Source organism: Gossypium hirsutum, chromosome D10 (genome assembly GCF_007990345.1).
Source record: "Gossypium hirsutum isolate 1008001.06 chromosome D10, Gossypium_hirsutum_v2.1, whole genome shotgun sequence".
Taxonomy (NCBI): domain Eukaryota; kingdom Viridiplantae; phylum Streptophyta; class Magnoliopsida; order Malvales; family Malvaceae; genus Gossypium; species Gossypium hirsutum.
The window spans coordinates 62712620-62732328 of NC_053446.1; the positions used below are offsets into that span (position 1 = coordinate 62712620).

The following is a 19709-nucleotide window of genomic DNA, read 5'->3' on the forward strand; positions in this document are numbered from 1 at the left end:
CATATAAAGCCTATTTTCATGACTTTTCGTTAGAAACTTTTCTTCCAGTGTATCCCACAACTTCTTCGCTGATGTCTCCCTCATGACAGAGTACTTCTGCTCTTTGGCCAAACATAGGCGGATTGTACCACACGTCTGTCTATTGATCTTGGCCCACTCCTTGTCTTCCATCTTGTCAGGTTTTTCTTCAAGGGCTATATCCAACTCTTGCTGACATAAGACATCCAGGATCTCACACTGTTACATACCAAAATTATTGGTACCATCAAATTTATCTACAAATTTTGCATTGGTCACGGTAGTCTTTGTTGATGACGATGCCTCTGCCATTTTTCTCCTCAATCCCAACTACTATATATGTGAACAGTACCGTCTACGTGAATAGTGCAGTGGATGAATAATACCGTATACGTAAATAGTATCGTAAACGGTCGTACTCCCCAAGTACGAATCTAGCTTCGATACCAATTGTTGCGCGGAAGCGTGTAAAAGAGTAAAATTATTGTACTAAAAAATCACACTAAGTTCAATTCTCAGGAAAGAGAGGTAGATCACGAGGATCGCTTAAGTACCAAGTCTTTTCTAGCTGGAATATCCCTCTATCGTAATTTAATAGCACAATAAATCACTACAATCACACTCACAAAATATGCAAAATAAACAATAAAGAACACTAGAATTTTAACAAGGTTCAGCAAATTTTGCCTACGTCCTCGAGCACTACTAAATATATTTCACTCCAAAATACAAGTGAAAGTTTACAAATAAGGAGAGAGAACAATTTCCTTAAGTAGAGAATGACAAATGTGGGATGTAGAAAATGAGAAATAGTTAGGCCTATTTATAGTTTAAGCTCAATGATCAACTTGCAAAGTCCCTATACAATTAGGGACCAAAATTGCAATTATCCCAAGCCAAATTTCAACCCTAAAATCTATGCCTTAAATGCTTAGATTTTCGGTGCCAAATTTCTGACACCATCCATCTTTGAAAAGTCAAAGATGGTTGCCAATACTTTGCTTTTGTTTTTTGTTTTCCACTTGCAAAGCTTTTCTTCTGTTTTGTTTCTTCCCCAAGCCACGAGGCTTGCTGTCCAAGCAAGGCTAGACCAGCTTGCTTACTGCCTTTAACACCAACAATATTTCTGTAATAATAAAAATGAAAATTTATCAGTTTAATAGTCTATATTTTTATATTTTTTAGAAGATTAAATCAAAATTTTGTCATTTATAGGAGCCAAAATATAATTTTATCATTACTAATTTAAAATTTTATAAATTATAAAAGACTTAAATAGAAAAAAATCATTTTAAGGAGGCTCTAGCTCCCTGACTCCGCCTCTGCAGGTGGGTAACCGGTACCAATCCAAAATTCTCCATCCTCATAGTATAATCTTTTACATTGGCTTCCTCCTTTCTACATTGTGTTGAGTTTCGTGGATCCTTCTAATGTAAATGCCGAAAGCGTAATGAAGTTTTGGGGTTTGTATTAGAGATGGTGATGGAGTAGTTATTGGGTTGAGCTGGTTCATTAGTTCCCTTCATCTCTTCTACCGGTCTCTTATTCTTTTTTTGTTATCAAGGGTGAAGGTCTGCACTTACTTTTGTTTAGGCCTAATCATCTCTTGAGGAAGAGCTATGTTGTAATGATAAAAGAAGTGTGAATTTGTTTGTCAAGTAGTAGTTGAATCAGGATCTTAACCAGAATCTTAAATAAAGGGAAATGTATTTGTTATGTGCTCATGATACATATCATCGACTCCAACACCCTTAAAAGTGATTCATCAAAACAGCATTCTAAAATATTTACTTTAATTGTAATTATTTGGTAGGCTTTACAAACGAGGTTGAGATTTTGTTACATATTTTGTTTATTTTTTTAAATGAGATTGAAATTTTGTTACATATCTTATTTATTTTTTAAAAAATTCAATATAATTTAAAGGCACGTGACGGTATAAATTCTACTTGTACAATTTAAAATTTTCCATTGGCAATATTTTAAATAATTATCCTTAATTTAAAACAAATAAGTGTTGAGTGTAATAGTAAAATATATTGCATTTTCAAGAAAAGATGTAAGTTCAAACCTTGAAAATAATATTGTTAGAGCGACAGCCATGAACTCCAAATATGGACCATAAAATGGATATAAAAAATACGTAAAATATTTAGAAAAATAATAAAATATAAAACATCACGTTAGAGTACTATTACATATTACTATAGATTTAATTTTATGTGTTATAAATAATATAATATATAAAAATAACAAAATATATAACATTACAAACTTAGAAAAACGGGTTTAACCTGGGCTGACCTGGTCTTTAAATGTTCAAGCCCATTTTTCAAATCTAATCTTTTTACCTAAATCCTCCTCATTTTTTAAACAAGCGAATATTCGGAGGATTCACTACACCAAAACATGCTTTTAGCGGCGCTTTAAGAAGCGCCGCCAAAAACGCCGCTAATGACAGCGTCGCTAACTTTAGCGGCGCTTTTCCCACAAACGCCGCTAAAGACCAGGACCTTTAGCGGCGCTTTTCCCACAAACGCCGCTATAGATCAGAACCTTTAGCGACACTTTTCCTACAAACGCCGCTATAAATCAGGACCTTTAGCGGCACTTTTACACAAACGCCGCTATAGATCAAGACCTTTAGCGGCGCTTTTTTTATAAACGCCGCTATAGATCATGACTTTTAGCGACGTTTTTTTCGCAAACGCCGCTAAAAGTGCCATTCCGCTAAACATTTTTATTAAATTAATTTTTGTAATAACAAATGGAAAGGTCAAATTTTATTTTGAATGTATTACTTTTCATTAACAATAAAAGTAAAAGAAATTATAGTAATAAATTTCAACATTCACCTATAATAAATAAATAAATTAACATAAACAATTAAATTTCCTAACAAAAAATAAATAAATAAATTTCATTATATGGGAAAAGAACATATATTCCTTTCAGTATTATATAACAAAAATTAGTACTACTACAAATACGGTTATTATACATACGCTTCCGTTTTCTTGCAGCGTTGAATTGATTGAACTCTACGAGTATCTACTACTGACAGCTGACAAAATTTTGGCTACATATTTAATTTTTCAATGTTCTCCTTATTTCCAGTCTAATGGTAAAAACAACAGCACCTTAATTTCCGTAGTGGTGAAACAACAAAAGAAAACTTTACTTATCACTCCATGTTTGACCAAAGAAAAATACCACCATGGCTTCTTGCAAATCCTCAGTAGCATCTGCCCTCTTTGAGTAACTACATAACAAATTTAGTATAAAAATTATGAAAAATCAACATTCTACTCATCAAGCTCCGGTCATATTGAAGGAAACGATCAAAAAAACAATTTGAATAATTTGCAATAAAGTACCGCTTAGCAAGCTCTTGTTTTTTCAAATCTAGAGGCTGCCCATCAAAAACATAGCTGAAAGAAAATACCACAAGCATTAGCAAATAAAAGGCCTTTGGGATGTGGTACCGTATAGACAGCATAAGGCAGAAAATATCTGTGTTAGGATTCTAATTTCCTCTGACACACGTAAGCAGTCAACTATGCATTAGTTTTTTCACAAATTCAAAACCAGAAAGATTTTCTGCCTTCCTCTGGCCATAGCCGTTGCCTCTTTTGCTCATCTACAATGGTCAATATTTTCTAACATATAACATCTTAAATAAAATAAGAACAGAGCAAAGAATTTTCTTTTCACAAAAAAGATAACTAGTTGTTAGCTTGGCTACACTAGATGAAGTTCAAATCACTAAAAATAAAACCACTCCTAATAGCTCACAATATCAATCTTATCATCATAAACTAATTGTTAGCTTGTCATCATCAACTAATCTTCCTTTTTTTTTTACTAAAAAGAATCATTTGTAATTTTTGTATTTCATAAGAATTGCTCTAACCAGTCAAAGAAATCCCTACATATCAACTCATTAACATGATTCTAATTATTTTTGTGCTGGGGAGGGGCATTTTCTGATTTATATAATAGAGTTTTTAGATTTTATAAATAGGGTTAAAATAACGAATATGAAGTAAATTGTGAAACTTTAAAAACCAAGGGGTCATAAAGCAAACTATATGGGGGATTTTAAATTCACTTAACAACATTAAGAAAAATAAGTCTGGTTTAAAGTAATGGAAAAAAATCATAAACTAATTTGATTTGGTAATGTCCTTGTCCTACTTCGAGTGCCCACTGCCCATAACTATGAGCTATTTAAGAATTTTCATGTTCATGTTGAGCTATAGTTATATAAGCTTTTAAACATTTCTCCATATCATTCCCTTTCGCAGTTAAGATTACAAGCACAAACTCTTAAGGCACGCATTAAATTAAAAAGCATATACTTATTTTCAAGTATCTAGATGTTAGGATAGAAAGTCACCAACCAAGCAACCACAATGAACAACTTATTTCATCATTACATCAAGTTTCATCCATGATAAACTTCTTCGCCAAAAATAAAAACATGAAAAAAACTTCTTACAGATCCAGTAGAAAAAGGGAAATGAGAACATTAAAAATCCCTGACTGAGATTTTATAAGAATTTAGATTATGAAAAATATATATTAAAAGTAAGCATAACCATGATATACTTTGAAGAAAACTTTTTCATCATAAACAGTCATGAAAGTATAATGCTTAAGAACTTTATGATGCAAAACTTTTTACAACCCCCAAGCAAAACAAGCACTAGATGCCCCAATTTCCTACTATTGCAAATTATTACTAGAATGTCTAATACTTCAAGAAGATGATTAGTTGAATTGATATATAACTGTAAACTAAACTAAAAGATTAGGGAGTTACCATGAGTAACATGATCTTTGGTTTGGCTAGATAGTAGTGATGATACCAAGACAGCAAATCTTCTTTCCTAACACACGGTAAGAGTTAAAAGATATACTAGTTATATGTTTTCAAGCATACATAATTAAACATCCATTAAATAGAAAGGAATTAGTAAATAAGAATCTAAAACAAATGTCTTTAGGATGCAAAGAATCTTCAACAACATTGCTTCAAGAATCAAGAATGACGAAATCATAGTTTTGGAAGCCAGACCCCAGTAGTGGAGCTTGAAGCAAGGGTCGAGGCTAATAAGGCAAAATCAATCTCCATCCACCCATCATATTCACTGTCAATAATCAAATATATAGTAGACTAGCTGGTGCTGCAAAGTGGGAATATTGAGCTCAAAATATATAGGATGCCAATGCAAGCAGCCAACCAGATAACTATAGGATCAAAAATGAAATTCAATGATTCAATTTTAAGTAAAAGGATTAAGGCAAATTTCAATGATTCAATAAATTAAATTGAACTCCATTTGTATAAACTACATCAGCTACTATTTCAGATTTATTAACGATAACTTTCCTAAATCCAATACTTGAAACTTGATGTTGTTGTATTGTATGGTTCATCAAAAATAATATTACCAAGCTGCAAATTCAGTAACATATAGAAACCTATAAGGCATCATGACTTACCCGTATATATGTAACTGTCTGCAGCAAGTTGCCTTCATTGATGCTGCTAAAGGCTTCCAAGTGCTGCTTAACAATTGGGGTTGCTTCTGTAAGTTTCACTACAATTTCCTGAGAGTAAAGATTTTTTAGTCATACATTTATTCAAAGCTGAAACCTGAAAGCAAAAGGCTCTAACCCTATTTTCCAGTCGAGCTTTTTGATCGGTGATTCTCTTGTTCGTCTTTTGGTTGTCGATTGGAAAATGATTTGGTTGACCTCTTTTCTTCAGTTTCTTAGAAGATTCTTCAGACATGCTTTGGATGGAATGCAGTCGAAGTAGATGCTGCAAAAGTGAGGATATATAAATCACCTTCAAGTTTGTTTGGGAATTTTATGTCATCATAACTAGGGAAGAAGCAGAAATCCTCCTTAAATAATCAAGAAGAGGGTTTAGCCTTTAGCTGAATAAGGAACACACAAGGATACACCAAGAAGCTTTAGGAGTACACTTTATCCTTTAGCTTGAGCTGCTAGGAATCACAAAATGTAAATATCTATATATAGAGAACACTGCTACACATAACATCTAAAACGACTATACTGTAGCAATATATTTATTTATTTATTCTTGCGCGAGAGAAGGAAAAGATTAAAAAAGCTTAAAGCTTGAGGACCTTTGACGGGAACCGCGGGACTGAAAATAATTTTTCCTGTTTACTGCCTGCCTACCTACAACCACCGTGAAGCGCGAGAGTTAATCCCAATAAATCAACCCAACATAAATGGTTCCATAATACTGAAAATTTTGTAGCTGAATTACATGCCAAAAATACTCGCCTTCACAAGCCATGAGGGCAACTTAACTGCTTGTGCTTTCCCGACTCTTCTTCTTCCTTGATGCAAAGCTGCTCGGTCCGATTTCTATTTGGGGGATTTCAGCTAAGAAAAACAAACTCTTCTTTGGGGATTTAGGGCGACCGACAGAGATGAGAAGAAGAGGGAGTAATGACCGGGTAACCAAAAATCATTTTTTGGGAGTGAGCGGGATTTTACCTTTTATTTCCTTCCACATTTGCGGCGTTTTAAGAAAAAAACGCCACTAAGAAATTTATCAAAACGACACTGTATTGAAAAATTACAATACATGTTTACGGCGTTTTTTATCAAAACGCCGGCAATGTCTACCTTTTCTGGCGTTTTTCTTGAAAACGCCACTAAAAATTTAAATTCTTCTATTGAAAAGTTGGGAAATTTTAATACATAGTAATGGTATTTTTTGTTGAAACACCGCTAAAGCTCACATATTTTTTATATTCAATTATTGTATCTTTTATATAAATTTTACATAAAGAATTATTAAAATTTTAAGTAATATTTACAAGAATTAGATAATATTATAAATTTTAGTTTTTTATTTCATTTTTATTTTGTATTTTTTTCTTATAATTTGGTCCTATCCAAATTAAATAATTACCTATATATCCATATCAAATATATCAAATGGTTTAAATTAAATATTTTTAAATATAAAAACAATAATTAATTGTATAAAATTGTATCATTTAACAAATCTCAAATAAACCTTAAACCCTAAATTAACCATTCAATATATATAAAGTCTATCTATTATATATCTCTTAAATAATATAAACTATACTCATAATTTCTATATATTAAATTTATTATTATCTCTTTACAATTATATAATAACATATTTAATATAAATTAAAAAAACTAATTAATCTAAACCTTAAACCTTAATTCGACCCTTGAAACCCTAAATCCCTAACTCTTAACCCCTAACCCTAACTCTTAATCCCTAAACCTTAAATCCTAACACTTAAACTATAATCCCTAAATCCATATATAATCCCAAACCTTAAAATAGTAACTCCTAAACTTGCCTTAAATCTTAAATTAACCATATACCGTAAACCATATCAACCCTAAACTATAATAATAATTAATTAATTATTTTAAAATTAATACTATCTTATCTTTTCAATTATATATGAAATTATTTAATATATAAATTAAAAAATATTTAAAAATAAATTAAAAAATAATTAATCTAAACCCAAAACCCTAACTTGACCCATGAACTCATAAACCCTAAATCCCTAACTCTTAACCCCTAAACCCCTAACCACTAACCCCTAAACCTTAAATCTCAACCCTTAAACATAATCCCTAATCCATAATCCTTAAATCCATACTCCATAAACCTTAAAACAGTAACTCCTAAATCGGCCTTAAATCTTAAATTAATCATATACCTAAAAAACTTTAAAATTATTTAAATAATGGTATTTTAATTGTTCCATGTGTTCTATTTTCAAATTATTTCTACGTGTTATTATTTTTTCTGAATATTTTAAATATTCAATTAGAAATAAATTGAATTTTATTTAATTAATATAAATAAACCAAGTACGATAAAATGTTTTTAGCGGCGCTTTATCAAAACGCCGCTAAAGCCCCTACCATTAGCGGCGCTTTTCCAAAAACGCCGCTAAAGACCCAGGCATTAGCGGCGCTTTTTGAAAAACGCCGCTAAAGCCACGAAATGTTAGAAAACGACACCGTTGGGCTAAGGTTTTTTGCGGCGTTTTTTTGAAAAACGCCGCTAATGCTCATTTTTAGCGGCTTTTTTTTAAAAACGCCACTAATGCTCAATCTTTAGTGGCGATTTCCAGAAAGCGCCGCTAATGCTTAATTTTTACGGGCCTTTTTTGTCCAAACGCCGCTAAAAGTGCCGCTAAAAGCCTGTTTTGGTGTAGTGATTCTTCTGACCAAAATAGAAAATATATCAAAAAACTAAAAAGTATAATAAAAATAATAAATAAAAAATTTACATATAATTGGAATTTCTAATTGTACTTAGAAGTATAACGTATAATTGTAGTTTGTCAGCAAAGTTGTTTCTTTTTTTTTTCTTCAAATTCAAAGAATTCTTCTCCCTTTATACATAGGCCATCAATTCAGCATTGGAAAAAGGGGCTCAAATCGTTTTATCGACATGAGTGTTTTATGTCGAAAAAATATTTTTGTTTTGAAAATATTTCTGTATTTAGTAACATAGTAGTAAAAAGAGTACCCTATTGCATCTGAACTTCAAACGGGTTTGGCCTTAACCATGTTAATGGTCCCAGATTATTGGTTAATAGAGAATCAAAGTTGATGTACCAATGAATCACGAAATGCTATGGTTCTATAATATGATTTTAAAATTTTATTCAGAAGTAATTTGCAAGATCATGCACTCTTTTCTTTCCTAGTTATAATGAAAAAAAGTACAATTGGGTGAATCCAGCTTATTCTTGAAATAAACAACTCGCACACACTCACTTTCCAAAAAAGATTAATACACCAAGGACTACACTTAGATTTATTAGATTTGTTGCTAAAATATCGGTATTAACCCCGAAACTCTCAGCGGATGGCCAGTGACCCAGGGAAACGAAAGAATCGGTCACATTTTTCGTATGATCTCCTATTTTATTTTAGATAGACTAAAAAAAGAATTCGTTTTTTTTTGGTATTATATCGCTTTGGCTCCTTTTCCATTTATTCTATTCTATCATATTTATATTATTCTAATTATTCTAATTCTATGTATTTCTTTATTTGTTTTAATAAATTATTAAATTTATTATAAAATTATTCATTATTATGATTATGAATTTTCATTTACCTATGTCTAAACGGAGTTAAAAAAATATATTCTATTTATCTAGTTAGCTAGAAATGTATTTTTTTAATTGAAAATTCCCAATAATAATAATTCTTATTAGAATTAGAATTAGGGAGCAGGTTTCATGTCAATGGCAAATTACCTCATTTGTTGCAACACTCCTTTAAACAATAAATAATAAATAAGGGGTTCTCTTGAACTAAGAAGGAGAAGGAAGAAAGCGAGTCGGTGTGATAATTTTTCATCCTCAAATTAATCCTTCCCACGGATTATTGTCCTAACGAATATTAATTGTAGGGGTGAAATCTTGATAGAATTCGAAAAAGCGAGGAGTAAGTCCCAAGCCATAAAATAAGAAAAACAAATACAAAATTCTCATGTTTATAGGATTAAACAAAGAGATTCACAAATAAGAGTGCCAATGCTACAACCAGCCCATAAATTGTTAAAGCTTCCATAAAAGCCAAACTAAGCAATAAAGTACCTTGTATTTTTCCCTCCGCCTAGGGTTGTCTAGCGATACCTTCTACAGATTGGCCCGCAACAGTACCTTGACCAACTCCAGGTCCAATAGAAGCAAGCTCGACAGCCGACCCTGCAGCAAAAACGGAAGCGGCAGAAATCAGTGGATTCATGATAAGTTCTTCGCACCAAAATAAAGAAATGGTTAATGATACAATCATCCAATGAATTTTAACTTAATTATATTATTCCATCGCTAAGATTCAACCTGCCGAAGTAACTAAGAACTCCGAATGGAAGTGAGAAGATTATTGAATTGTCAGAACTATTTTGACATCTTTTTTTTAGGTCCTATCCGCTAGATTTTTTTTGAATCCGCACATATTTTGTTCTTCCCTTTCTTTTTTCCAACCCATTCTTTACTTTGAATTCTTCGTTTTTATCTTTATTTTATCTCTTTATTCGTTCAATTCAGAGTCAAAGACAAAATAGAGGAACTTCTATTCTTCTATTGGAATACCTATCTAAGTCCACAGTAGTAGGTTGGATTAGATATATTTTAAGTTCGTATATAACTAGTCAATATCTCATATCCCATATACATGTGTTTCTTACATAACGTAAACCAACTATTCATGTCTTAGATTCAATTGGATTCTAGAATTATTCCTCAAAGGATAGACAAGAGCTGTCTTATAGCCATTAGATTCCATATACCTAATTTTACCCCCTTTTTTTCCTAATAATTTTTTATATCATTTTTTTATTGTAAATTCGTCTCTTCCTTTTATTTTTTTATTTAGCATTATCTCTCATGGATACAATCTAAATGGACGAATTCATTAGACCAAATCATTGCATACAAATAAAACATCAATATCAGTATTTGATTGAGCTAAATTCATGCAATTTATTTTATTATTTATGAAAAAAAATTCTTTAGGTCAATCATTGAATTGAATGTAGAAATTGACTAAAATGGGAATCATTCTATATAAAGAACAACTTTTTTAAAATCATAGACCCTAAATTGATAAGAATTCCTATTCTAATTAGGACTCATAATATTGAAATTGAATAAACAAAAACAATATCAAGATAAAGATAATATTGATTGAAGGTAAATATGATATAAATATAAGTAATAAAAAAATGGACCAACCCTGAATTTTAGGAAAAAGATCTTTTCAATTAGATCTCTTTCTTTTTTTTTTATTACAATTCTCTAATATCATAATCTTTTTTGTTATTACTCTAGATCGTCGTATTTGTATATTTAAGGTCCCTAAGTAAGTAGATTATCCTGAGTTGTGCATACATTGGATTGGACCAAGCTAAACTAAAAAAGGGCTAGGCTATTTCAAAAACAAAAACTAATCAATGATGGCCCTCTATGGATTCGCTTATATAAGCCGCAGCTAAAGTTGCAAAAATAAGAGCTTGAATCCCACTTGTAAATAATCTAAGGAACATGACAGGTATAGGGACTACTGAAGGTACTAAAGAAACAAGAACAACAACTACTAATTCAACAGCTAATATCTTCCCAAAAAGTCGAAAAACTAAGTGATAAGGGTTTTGTGAAATCCTCTAAAATGTTAATAGGTAAAAGAATTGGAGTGGGTTGAATGTATTTACTAAAATACCCCAATTCTTTTTTTGAAAGACCTGCATAGAAATATGCTACTGACGTGAGTAAAGCTAAAGCAACAGTAGTATTTATATCATTTTTGGGTGCGGCTAACTCTTCATGATGTAATTGTATGATTTTCCAAGTTAACAGAGCGTCCGACCAGTTAGAAACAAAAATAAATAGAAACATAGTTCCAATAAAGGGAACCCATGGACTATATTCTTCTCCAATCTAAGTTTTGCTTACTTCTTGAGTGAATTAAAGAACATATTCGAAGAAATTTTGACCGACAGTTTGAATTGTTTGTGGATTCCGAACTGCGATAACGATGGAACCTAATAAGATAGCAAGTATAACCCAAGAAGTAATAAGTACTTGGGAATGGACTTGGAAACCTACTATTTACCAATAGAAATGTTGGCTTACTTCCACACCAGAGGTATCGTATAACCCGTTTAGTGCGTTTGATATACCATTCATATTGCCCTCTGACAGAAATAGAAGTTTACTTTAAAAAAAAAGAATTATTTTTATTCAATCTTCTCTTGCCTACTCAAATTCTATATTTTTGACACTGATGAAACTAATCACACAATATTCACAATTTTTTATCTCTTTTGTGCGATTCAGGATATAGTAACTGATTCCATAGATTTATGTAGTTCCAAAAAATAATTTATTTATCTTATTATTAATAAAGGATTTCGTATATAACTAGAATGACCCTCACAAATTGCGACTACTAATTTGTTAAGAATTAATCGAATTAAAGCTATAGAGTCATCATTTGCTGGAATCAAAATATCTGCGAGATTAGATTGCTATTTGTATCGATTAAACAAATTGCTAGAATTCCCAAATTGATACATTCTCGCAGAGCCGTATATTCTTCTTGCTGATCAATGATGATTACAATATCAGACAATCTCGTCATATATTTAATCCCGCCTAGATATGTTTGTAAGCGAGATAATTGTCTTTTTAACATAGCTGTATCTCTTTTCGGAAGATAGTTGAGTCCCCCGGTATTTTGTTCTGTTCTCAAGTCCCTAACTTATGAAGCCTCGTTTTTGTAGTGGGCTAAGTTGTTAACATACCACCGAGCCATTAGAAAAAGACAATTGAAGAAGAATTGTCCATAAATTTGCAGTCAATAGTTAATGGTTCCAATTTATTTGTCCTGAATTATGACTTTTGGAACTGAGAATCCACATTTTCTTTTTCAATAGAAAAGAAAGGGAAAGTTTTTAGATATTGTGTGTCTTGAGATACTATAACCAATTGAAGTTATGGATCCGATCTAAAAATGAAAAAGAAAAGGGAGATACTCTCCTTTTTTTGTTTGTAGCCTTTTGGTGACATGGCTGAGCTATAAGGCGGGGGACTGCAAATCCCTTATTCCCCAGTTCAAATCCGGGTGTCGCTTGATCAACAAAAAACTCGAAATCCTAACGTTTCCTAACATCTAGGATTCAAGGAAAAACTAAAGTAGTGGAAGGGAATCGATAAATCTTGATATGGGAGCCCCCTTACTAATGGAGTGGCTACTAGAGGAGTCTTGAATTAGATTGGATAACGGGAGTGTCTAATTAACTAATGAATGGTTGTAGAAGGGTTGGAAGATACTTTGTATACAGATGGATGAAAGTCTCTGAGTGTTCAGACATCCAATTAATATTAGATTGGATAGATAATTGACTTTTACTCTATGAGAGACACCAAAAAAAAGAATAAGTCTTATTATTGATACATGTGAGTAACATTCTTTTGATACTTCCAAAAGTGTTACTGCGCATTTTGTTTGTGCTTAATGGTTCTCGATTTTACTCGAAATCATATATATGTCTAATTACAATCTTAATCCCCATCAAAGTAGCAACAAAATCAACATTTAGTATCTTAATAAAGTCTAGGATCTCTGAGATAAGTTTTAAAGAGATTTGATCCTGTCTCCTTAAAATAGGGGATTCGATTGTTTGATCTAATCCAATATTCAGGATACATTTTTTCTTCTAGATCGATTTCCAATATAAAATAACACACGTCCAAAATAACAATAAAGATCATGAGCTAAATGTTTTGTTTTAAAAACTTGCCAACTCTAAATAAAACAAGTTATGTAATTTACACAGCACAGAATGCAGTTGTAACTTCCATCCTCATCATTCCTTCAACAATTTTCTCTTAAATTTAACATCTTTGAACAAAACACTAACAAAGGGGAATCCCACATTGTGCGGTTTCATCAACGTTGGTTTCTCCTTGTTTTGGTTTAAAATTAGGTCATTTCAAGGGTTTTCCATTATATGAATGAGGTTTAACATAAAAAAAAGTACACATTCCAATAAATAATCAGAAAATTAGCGTAATTTTAATAACTAGAATAAAATTTATCAATATTATAAAGAAGTGATAAATAGCGATTCCGAATTTGCTATTAGCTGATTTGGTCAAGATTTAATACTTCAATTTAACCATTTCCAATTTCCTGGAAGGGAAGGGACCCCTTTTCCCATACACATTCAGCATTGCTCACACTTTTTAGTGCATGTTCTTTAATGAAGTTTACTTATATTACAACATCTAGACTTAATTATAAACAAATTATTTATATTTATTTACTTAAATAGATTATCCTTTACAATTAAAGACAAAAACATTCCACTAACCTTTCCTGTCGGAGCAGCTGCCAGGAAGGTACCAATTGACATAGGAGGAAAATTAGAAGTTTAACCACCGAAAGCGATTAATTCAAAAATTAAAGACTAGTATGGTCCGTCAACAAGGAAACAATATAAAGTCAAAAAGGGCAGACAAACAAAGTAGAGATTTATGCCTAAATGGCACCATATCAAAGCCAACTTGATATCAAGAAAAGAAATCATAAATAATATAATTGTTTTTTGAAAGTAAAAACAAAATTGTGATGAAAAAAATAAATTTACTTTTTTTTTCTAATTCGTTATAAATAAAAGGTGAATTTAATCTCTTTTACTATAGATTATTAGTAAAAATAAAAGTTAAATTTAAAAGTTTTTTCATTATTATAAATATATTATCATTGTTTATATTTAATCACATTTCTATTTTTTTTAATAAAAATGTTTAAAATTATCCATAATTCCTTCTCAATATTTTAATAGGAGGATAAATACATTCTATCGTACTCGAACCCACATCCTCCTATACCAACAATAATGCCGATACTAACTGAGCTAACACTCAATTAGACTATTGAGTAGAGAAGTTCATTAACCCAACTAGATTATTACTTAAAGTTCTTAGGCACATCATATGTGAATAAATTTGAAATAGAAAGAAAAAAGAACTTTCAAGGAAAAGTGAAAAAGCAAAGGGAATGATTATTATTTGATATATAGTAGAATCTTTTAATTCTATAAATGAGATCTTTTTATAATTTTTATTTACTTTTTTGGATTTATCTATTTTTTTTTTTGAATTTTTAGAAATTAATTTAAATTGATAGAATAGGTAAACAATAGAATTAATTTTGTTATATTTTTTAAAATTATCAAATTTATAGAATAGGTAAATATTAAGAGCTAAAAACATCAATATTACATTAAAAATTTAACTTATGAGTAACCTCTTGAAACCGTTTTTTGAACAAAATTGGCTTATGATATTATAGAAAACATAAAATTTTAATTTTTAAACCGTTGGGTTTTTATTAAGAAAATAGAAATCGCAACCAATCATTTTAATAATGTGCGATCGATCACCTAATAAATTAACTTTTTAAAATGAAAATTTTTTGAAATTCTCTTAAAAGGATAATTTTTTGAAACTACGTTTAGGGTTTGGGATATATACAAGAAAAATTATAACACCTTCGTAATGCTCAAAAATTGATAACTTGTTCATTACGTGTTGTATCATATCTTAGAAATATGAGTTCAAACTTTCAGTACTTAATTGTCATCCTTTAAAATTAAAATGAATACAAATTTATTTAATGAGCGAATTTAAAATTGAAATTTGAAAAATTGTCAAATTTTGCATTTTTGTTTATTTAAAAGACATTTTTTTTATTCATCCGAGTTTGAAAACAGCATTCCATCATTAAACACAATCAACAATATCATATTCCAAAAATTTTGGTATCGACCTCATCAATTTTTTAATATTGAAATGTCAGCAAAATATATTTAACGAATATACATAATATCACAATTAAATGTCAATCTCAATCACGAAATTCAACTATATTTCAAAAAAAAAAATATCTTCACATGGATTTTATTTTATGGTATATGTCATGACAGTTATTATATAACAAGAAATTGGCAACCTAGCAATGGCATGGTGATATAATTTGAACAAAAAATTTGGGATATTCAAGTTTGAAGAGACATGGAATCACACTATAATATTAAGGCATTACAATATCTTCAAAAACATCAGTCACATATCTCAACAACATGAAGAGAAAAAAATAAAGCTGCATAAGGGAACTATACCGAAGTGCCAAGCATTGTAATGTTGTGAGTGCTTACATATATGGACGCATAGAAATTAAATTTGAGAACAAAGACTCCTGGGGGAAACCAAAACTTCGAATATAGATCTGGGTGAAACCAGAATTTTGAAATGACTAACTGGACGAAACTAAAATTTGGAAAGTAGACTGAGCAAAACCAGAATTTGATTATTTAGGTGATTATTTGATGCTAATGGTGAATTTTATACTCTTAATCCTTTAAATTCATGTTTTAATGCATAATAGAGCATTTGGGTGCAAAATGAGTGAAAACCGAAAAATCGGAGCAAGTTATAGGAGCCACATGGGTTGACCTATTCCAAACGACCTAGACACATGACCGTGTGAGCCACACAGCCATGTAGTAGGCCATGTTGATTTCGTGAATTTGCACCCTAAACTGTGGGAAATCGCATTTTTTAGATTTTTCAGGAATTCTAAGACGTATATATGATAAAAGTAAAAAGATAGGAATGAGTCGTCATAGAATACTCAAGAAAACATCTCGAAAAACACCATTGAAACTAATTCTAAAGTAGATTTCCGTCAAGATTGAAGATTCTCATTTGATTTCTTTGGAGATTGTCATGAGTTTCTTTATTTCTTTTCAATTATACTGTGTTTTGGATTTTTTTATTTTATTTTCAAGCATGAACTAATTTTCTAAATACCTAGGGGAGATGAACCCTATGATAAATTCTGTCTTTTGATTTTTATTTTTCGCAATAAATATTTAGATCTTGTTTTCAATTATGTGTGCCTAATTCTTGCTTTAATATTTCTAAATTATTGATTTATATTTGATGTACTTAAATCAGAGGAGGAAAAGACCCTGTTTGAGAGTAGATCTTGTGTAATTGAGTGGAGTTACATGCAATTCTAGACATAGAATGACATAAATATACTGGATTAGATTCAAATCTAATGGGCGAATCCATAGCACGAGTTAATGCGATAATAGGGGTCTTAATTAGAAAGAAAATTCAATTAATCAACCTAGAGTCAGTTACTCTTACTCTCGAAAGTGATATTAACATAATTTAGGGATTTTTACAGATCAATATACTAAGTAAAGAAATAGCGTAATTTAGATTGATAGTTACAAATGAAATTTAGGCGAATTCTTTCCTGAGTATTGTTTCACTTCTTGGTTATTACTCTTTTTTTTATTTGTTCTTTGATCGTGTTCGTTAGTTAATTAATTTAGTTAATTTTAGTTTTAATCATTCACTCGAATTTATCGGTTAAATAATAGAAAGACAATAATAACTAGTACTTTTAGTCTTCGTTGGAATGATATATTTGCTCATTGTAACTATATTATTAATTGATAAGTCCACTTGCCTTAGCCAAATTTTTAATTAATTTCGTGAGACATTAATACTTTCTTGTTATACTACTCTTACATTGTTCTATAAAAAATTACTACAAAAATACTTTATAGAAATTTATTTTCTTGCTATACTCTACTCAGTACTTAATGAACTATTTTCTTCAGTATAAAACACAAACAATCACCAGACTTCATTGTATTCTCAAAGTTTATTTTTTCTTAAAACTCATTTGCACACTAAGTATAGGTGCGGTGGATAGGACTTTAAAGATAATGACTTGATACATGTCTTGAAGCCTTATCTTATTGCTTTGATTTTCTATTCGAGTTGTTGTTCATGCTTCGTTCATATGTTTGAGATTTTCCTCACCAAAATTCGGCATTACCATTTAATTCTTCTTTAAGTCATCCCATAACTATTTGTTCCATTAAATTTTGGTCATATCTACTTTCATTTTTCAAAGGTTTGATTAAGACTTCATTAATTTGTTAACCATTACAGAATTTGGGCCGAAGCCCATAGATTGTCATGAATATTGGTTTAATAAGCTCTCCTTTTGAAAACATCACAACCACTTATGCTCCTCAATGAATCACTACTTTCCCCCTACACAAACAAATTGTCACTCACACATCAAACAAATCACATTCAAGAGACTACAAGGCCTTGTTAACAAAAGCAAACAAGACCTCATACAAGAGATGAAAGGGGACCAATTAACCAGCTGAAACGAATAAGAATTCAACGAAGATCACTCAAAGAAATTGGAGTGCTTCAATATGGTTTCGGTATTAAGGATAGCTGGAACAAGAATAAAAGCAAAGAGGATAAAGGAAACGATTTGTACGAGGACGAACATCTTTGTTTTAGGCACAAACCTGCAGAAAACATAACGGGCTATCCGGTATGAAACCAGCAGTGCTAGCGATGTTGACAAGCAGTAATTTAGAATGCAGAGAGCACGATAGGTCAAGGGTATAGTAGTTTGAAGAGAAACCACATACTGAAGTTTCCACGACCATGTGGACACAGCAACTAAAAGCATGTAACAGGTCCCAAACAAGGAAAGGGTTATGAGAAGAAACAAGCTGATTGAACGACTTGGTAGGAGATATGCTGTTAACCCGATTGCTGCCCAAAAGGTTAATGTGTTGTATAACCAAAACATGGATGATACGTCTATTAAATCTGACCAATTAATCTGATCATCGGCCAGTGGTGGCAGAGGACCTGGTAGGGGTGCAGTGCTGTCGGTTGATTCTAAAGATGAGTAATACTTGATATGGTATTTCATGGATGAACTGTTATCAGCTTTCTTTGGAGGGCTTAAAGAGGCAGCGTAAGTGACTGTTATAATTAGCACTGTCACTACTAGAAATGTATTACGCATCTCAAGCGGGATACCCTTTCTTCCTCGACCTGCCATTGTTGCAAATTTTTGAAAACATGACATCTTCGGCCTTAATGATTTGATGTGGATTGAAGAGATGGACTTATTGGGAAGCTTGGAACCACACAAACCTCCTGCTTTTGTTATCATATCTTTAACCGAGCCCTTATAATTATTCACTTGCCTTTCATCCAATGGACAGTCTGGTTGGATATCTAAAGCAGTGGATCCCTTCAAATTTTTGGCATTGATATGGTCTCGACGCAAGTGCCCCAGCAATACTTGCACCACCTGTTAATTAGAAAATTCATGTAAATAACCCTTTTATCATATACGTATATACATCAATAATTGAGTTAACTAGCAAATTAGCATACCTGAGGTGAGTTTTTGATAGCTGAAATGTGTAGGACATTGTTGCCATCAATGTCTGCCCAACTAAGCAGTTCTTTCTCCCAACGTTGGGCAGCTTCATGGCGGCTCCTTATAAGCCACCCCACCAAGACTTGAAATGCTTCAAACTTGTCGTTTTTTACTGCAAGATGGAAAACCCTCTCGTCTCGAACAGTCACATCTTCAACAGCCTCAGGGCAAACCTCAAGGAACTTGATCAAAAGATCAACATCTCCAGTTTGAGCCACATGATGCAGAGGGGTCAAGCCTTCCCTTCCTTTAACACGAACAAGGCCTTCATCAAACTTGAGGAGTCGAAGCACAGCTTGAGTTATGTTATTTTGCAGAGCCAAGTGCATGGGGCTAAACCCGGCTAGATTTAACTTTCTTGCAAACGATGGCTTTAAGTTGATCATCTCCATCATAAAATCAACATGCCCAGAACTGACTGCTACATGCAATGGAGTGTCAAGAAAAGGAACATGATCAATACGCTCCAAAACATATGGATCTTTCTGAATTAGCAAATACAAGACATTAATGTTTCCTGTTTGTGCAGCCTCTATCATTCTCCAATCCATAGCTATGGAGAAGTGGAGGTAATAAATTACGCAGCAAATTTTCAGGCTACTGAGAAATGATGAAATTTGCAGGAAAACACAGAGAATAGAGACACATAAGACAATATAAAGGGAATAGAAGCTATATTTAGCAAAACACACAGCAATCCAACCACAATTTTATACATGACTTTAAACGCGCTAGTCTGAAGAGAAACTTCTTAAAAAGTCGAAGGT

The 19709-nt window shown here is 31.6% G+C and overlaps 1 protein-coding gene, 1 long non-coding RNA gene and 1 pseudogene across 2 annotated transcripts; all 3 read right to left on the reverse strand.

Annotated features, from left to right (window-relative positions):
- Nucleotides 1-2940: 2940 nt before the first annotated feature.
- LOC107935709 (uncharacterized) lies at nucleotides 2941-5587 on the reverse strand. Its single transcript, XR_001694244.2, has 4 exons — nucleotides 5527-5587; nucleotides 4844-4910; nucleotides 3396-3449; nucleotides 2941-3280 (listed from the first exon to the last, which is right to left on the reverse strand). It is a non-coding gene; the product is annotated as an uncharacterized lncRNA (long non-coding RNA).
- A 5451-nt stretch (nucleotides 5588-11038) lies between these two features.
- On the reverse strand, nucleotides 11039-11789 carry LOC121222558 (ATP synthase subunit a, chloroplastic-like; annotated as a pseudogene).
- Nucleotides 11790-17880: 6091 nt separating this feature from the next.
- LOC107935706 (ankyrin repeat-containing protein BDA1) lies at nucleotides 17881-19493 on the reverse strand. The gene is made up of 3 exons (XM_016868326.1): nucleotides 18897-19493; nucleotides 18651-18810; nucleotides 17881-18548 (listed from the first exon to the last, which is right to left on the reverse strand). Exons 1-3 carry the CDS (start codon nucleotides 19491-19493, stop codon nucleotides 17881-17883), a joined length of 1425 nt encoding a protein of 474 aa, XP_016723815.1.
- Between the last annotated feature and the right edge of the window lie 216 nt (nucleotides 19494-19709).

Excerpts from the sequence above, each read along its gene's own strand:
- LOC107935706 (XM_016868326.1), bottom strand. The coding sequence starts at position 19,493 with ATGGATTGGAGAATGATAGAGGCTGCACAAACAGGAAACATTAATGTC. Across the intron at positions 18,811-18,896 it reads CTATCAAAAACTCACCTCAG|GTGGTGCAAGTATTGCTGGG; the intron begins GTATGCTAATTT and ends TCTAATTAACAG. Across the intron at positions 18,549-18,650 it reads TATGATAACAAAAGCAGGAG|GTCGAGGAAGAAAGGGTATC; the intron begins GTTTGTGTGGTT and ends CAACAATGGCAG.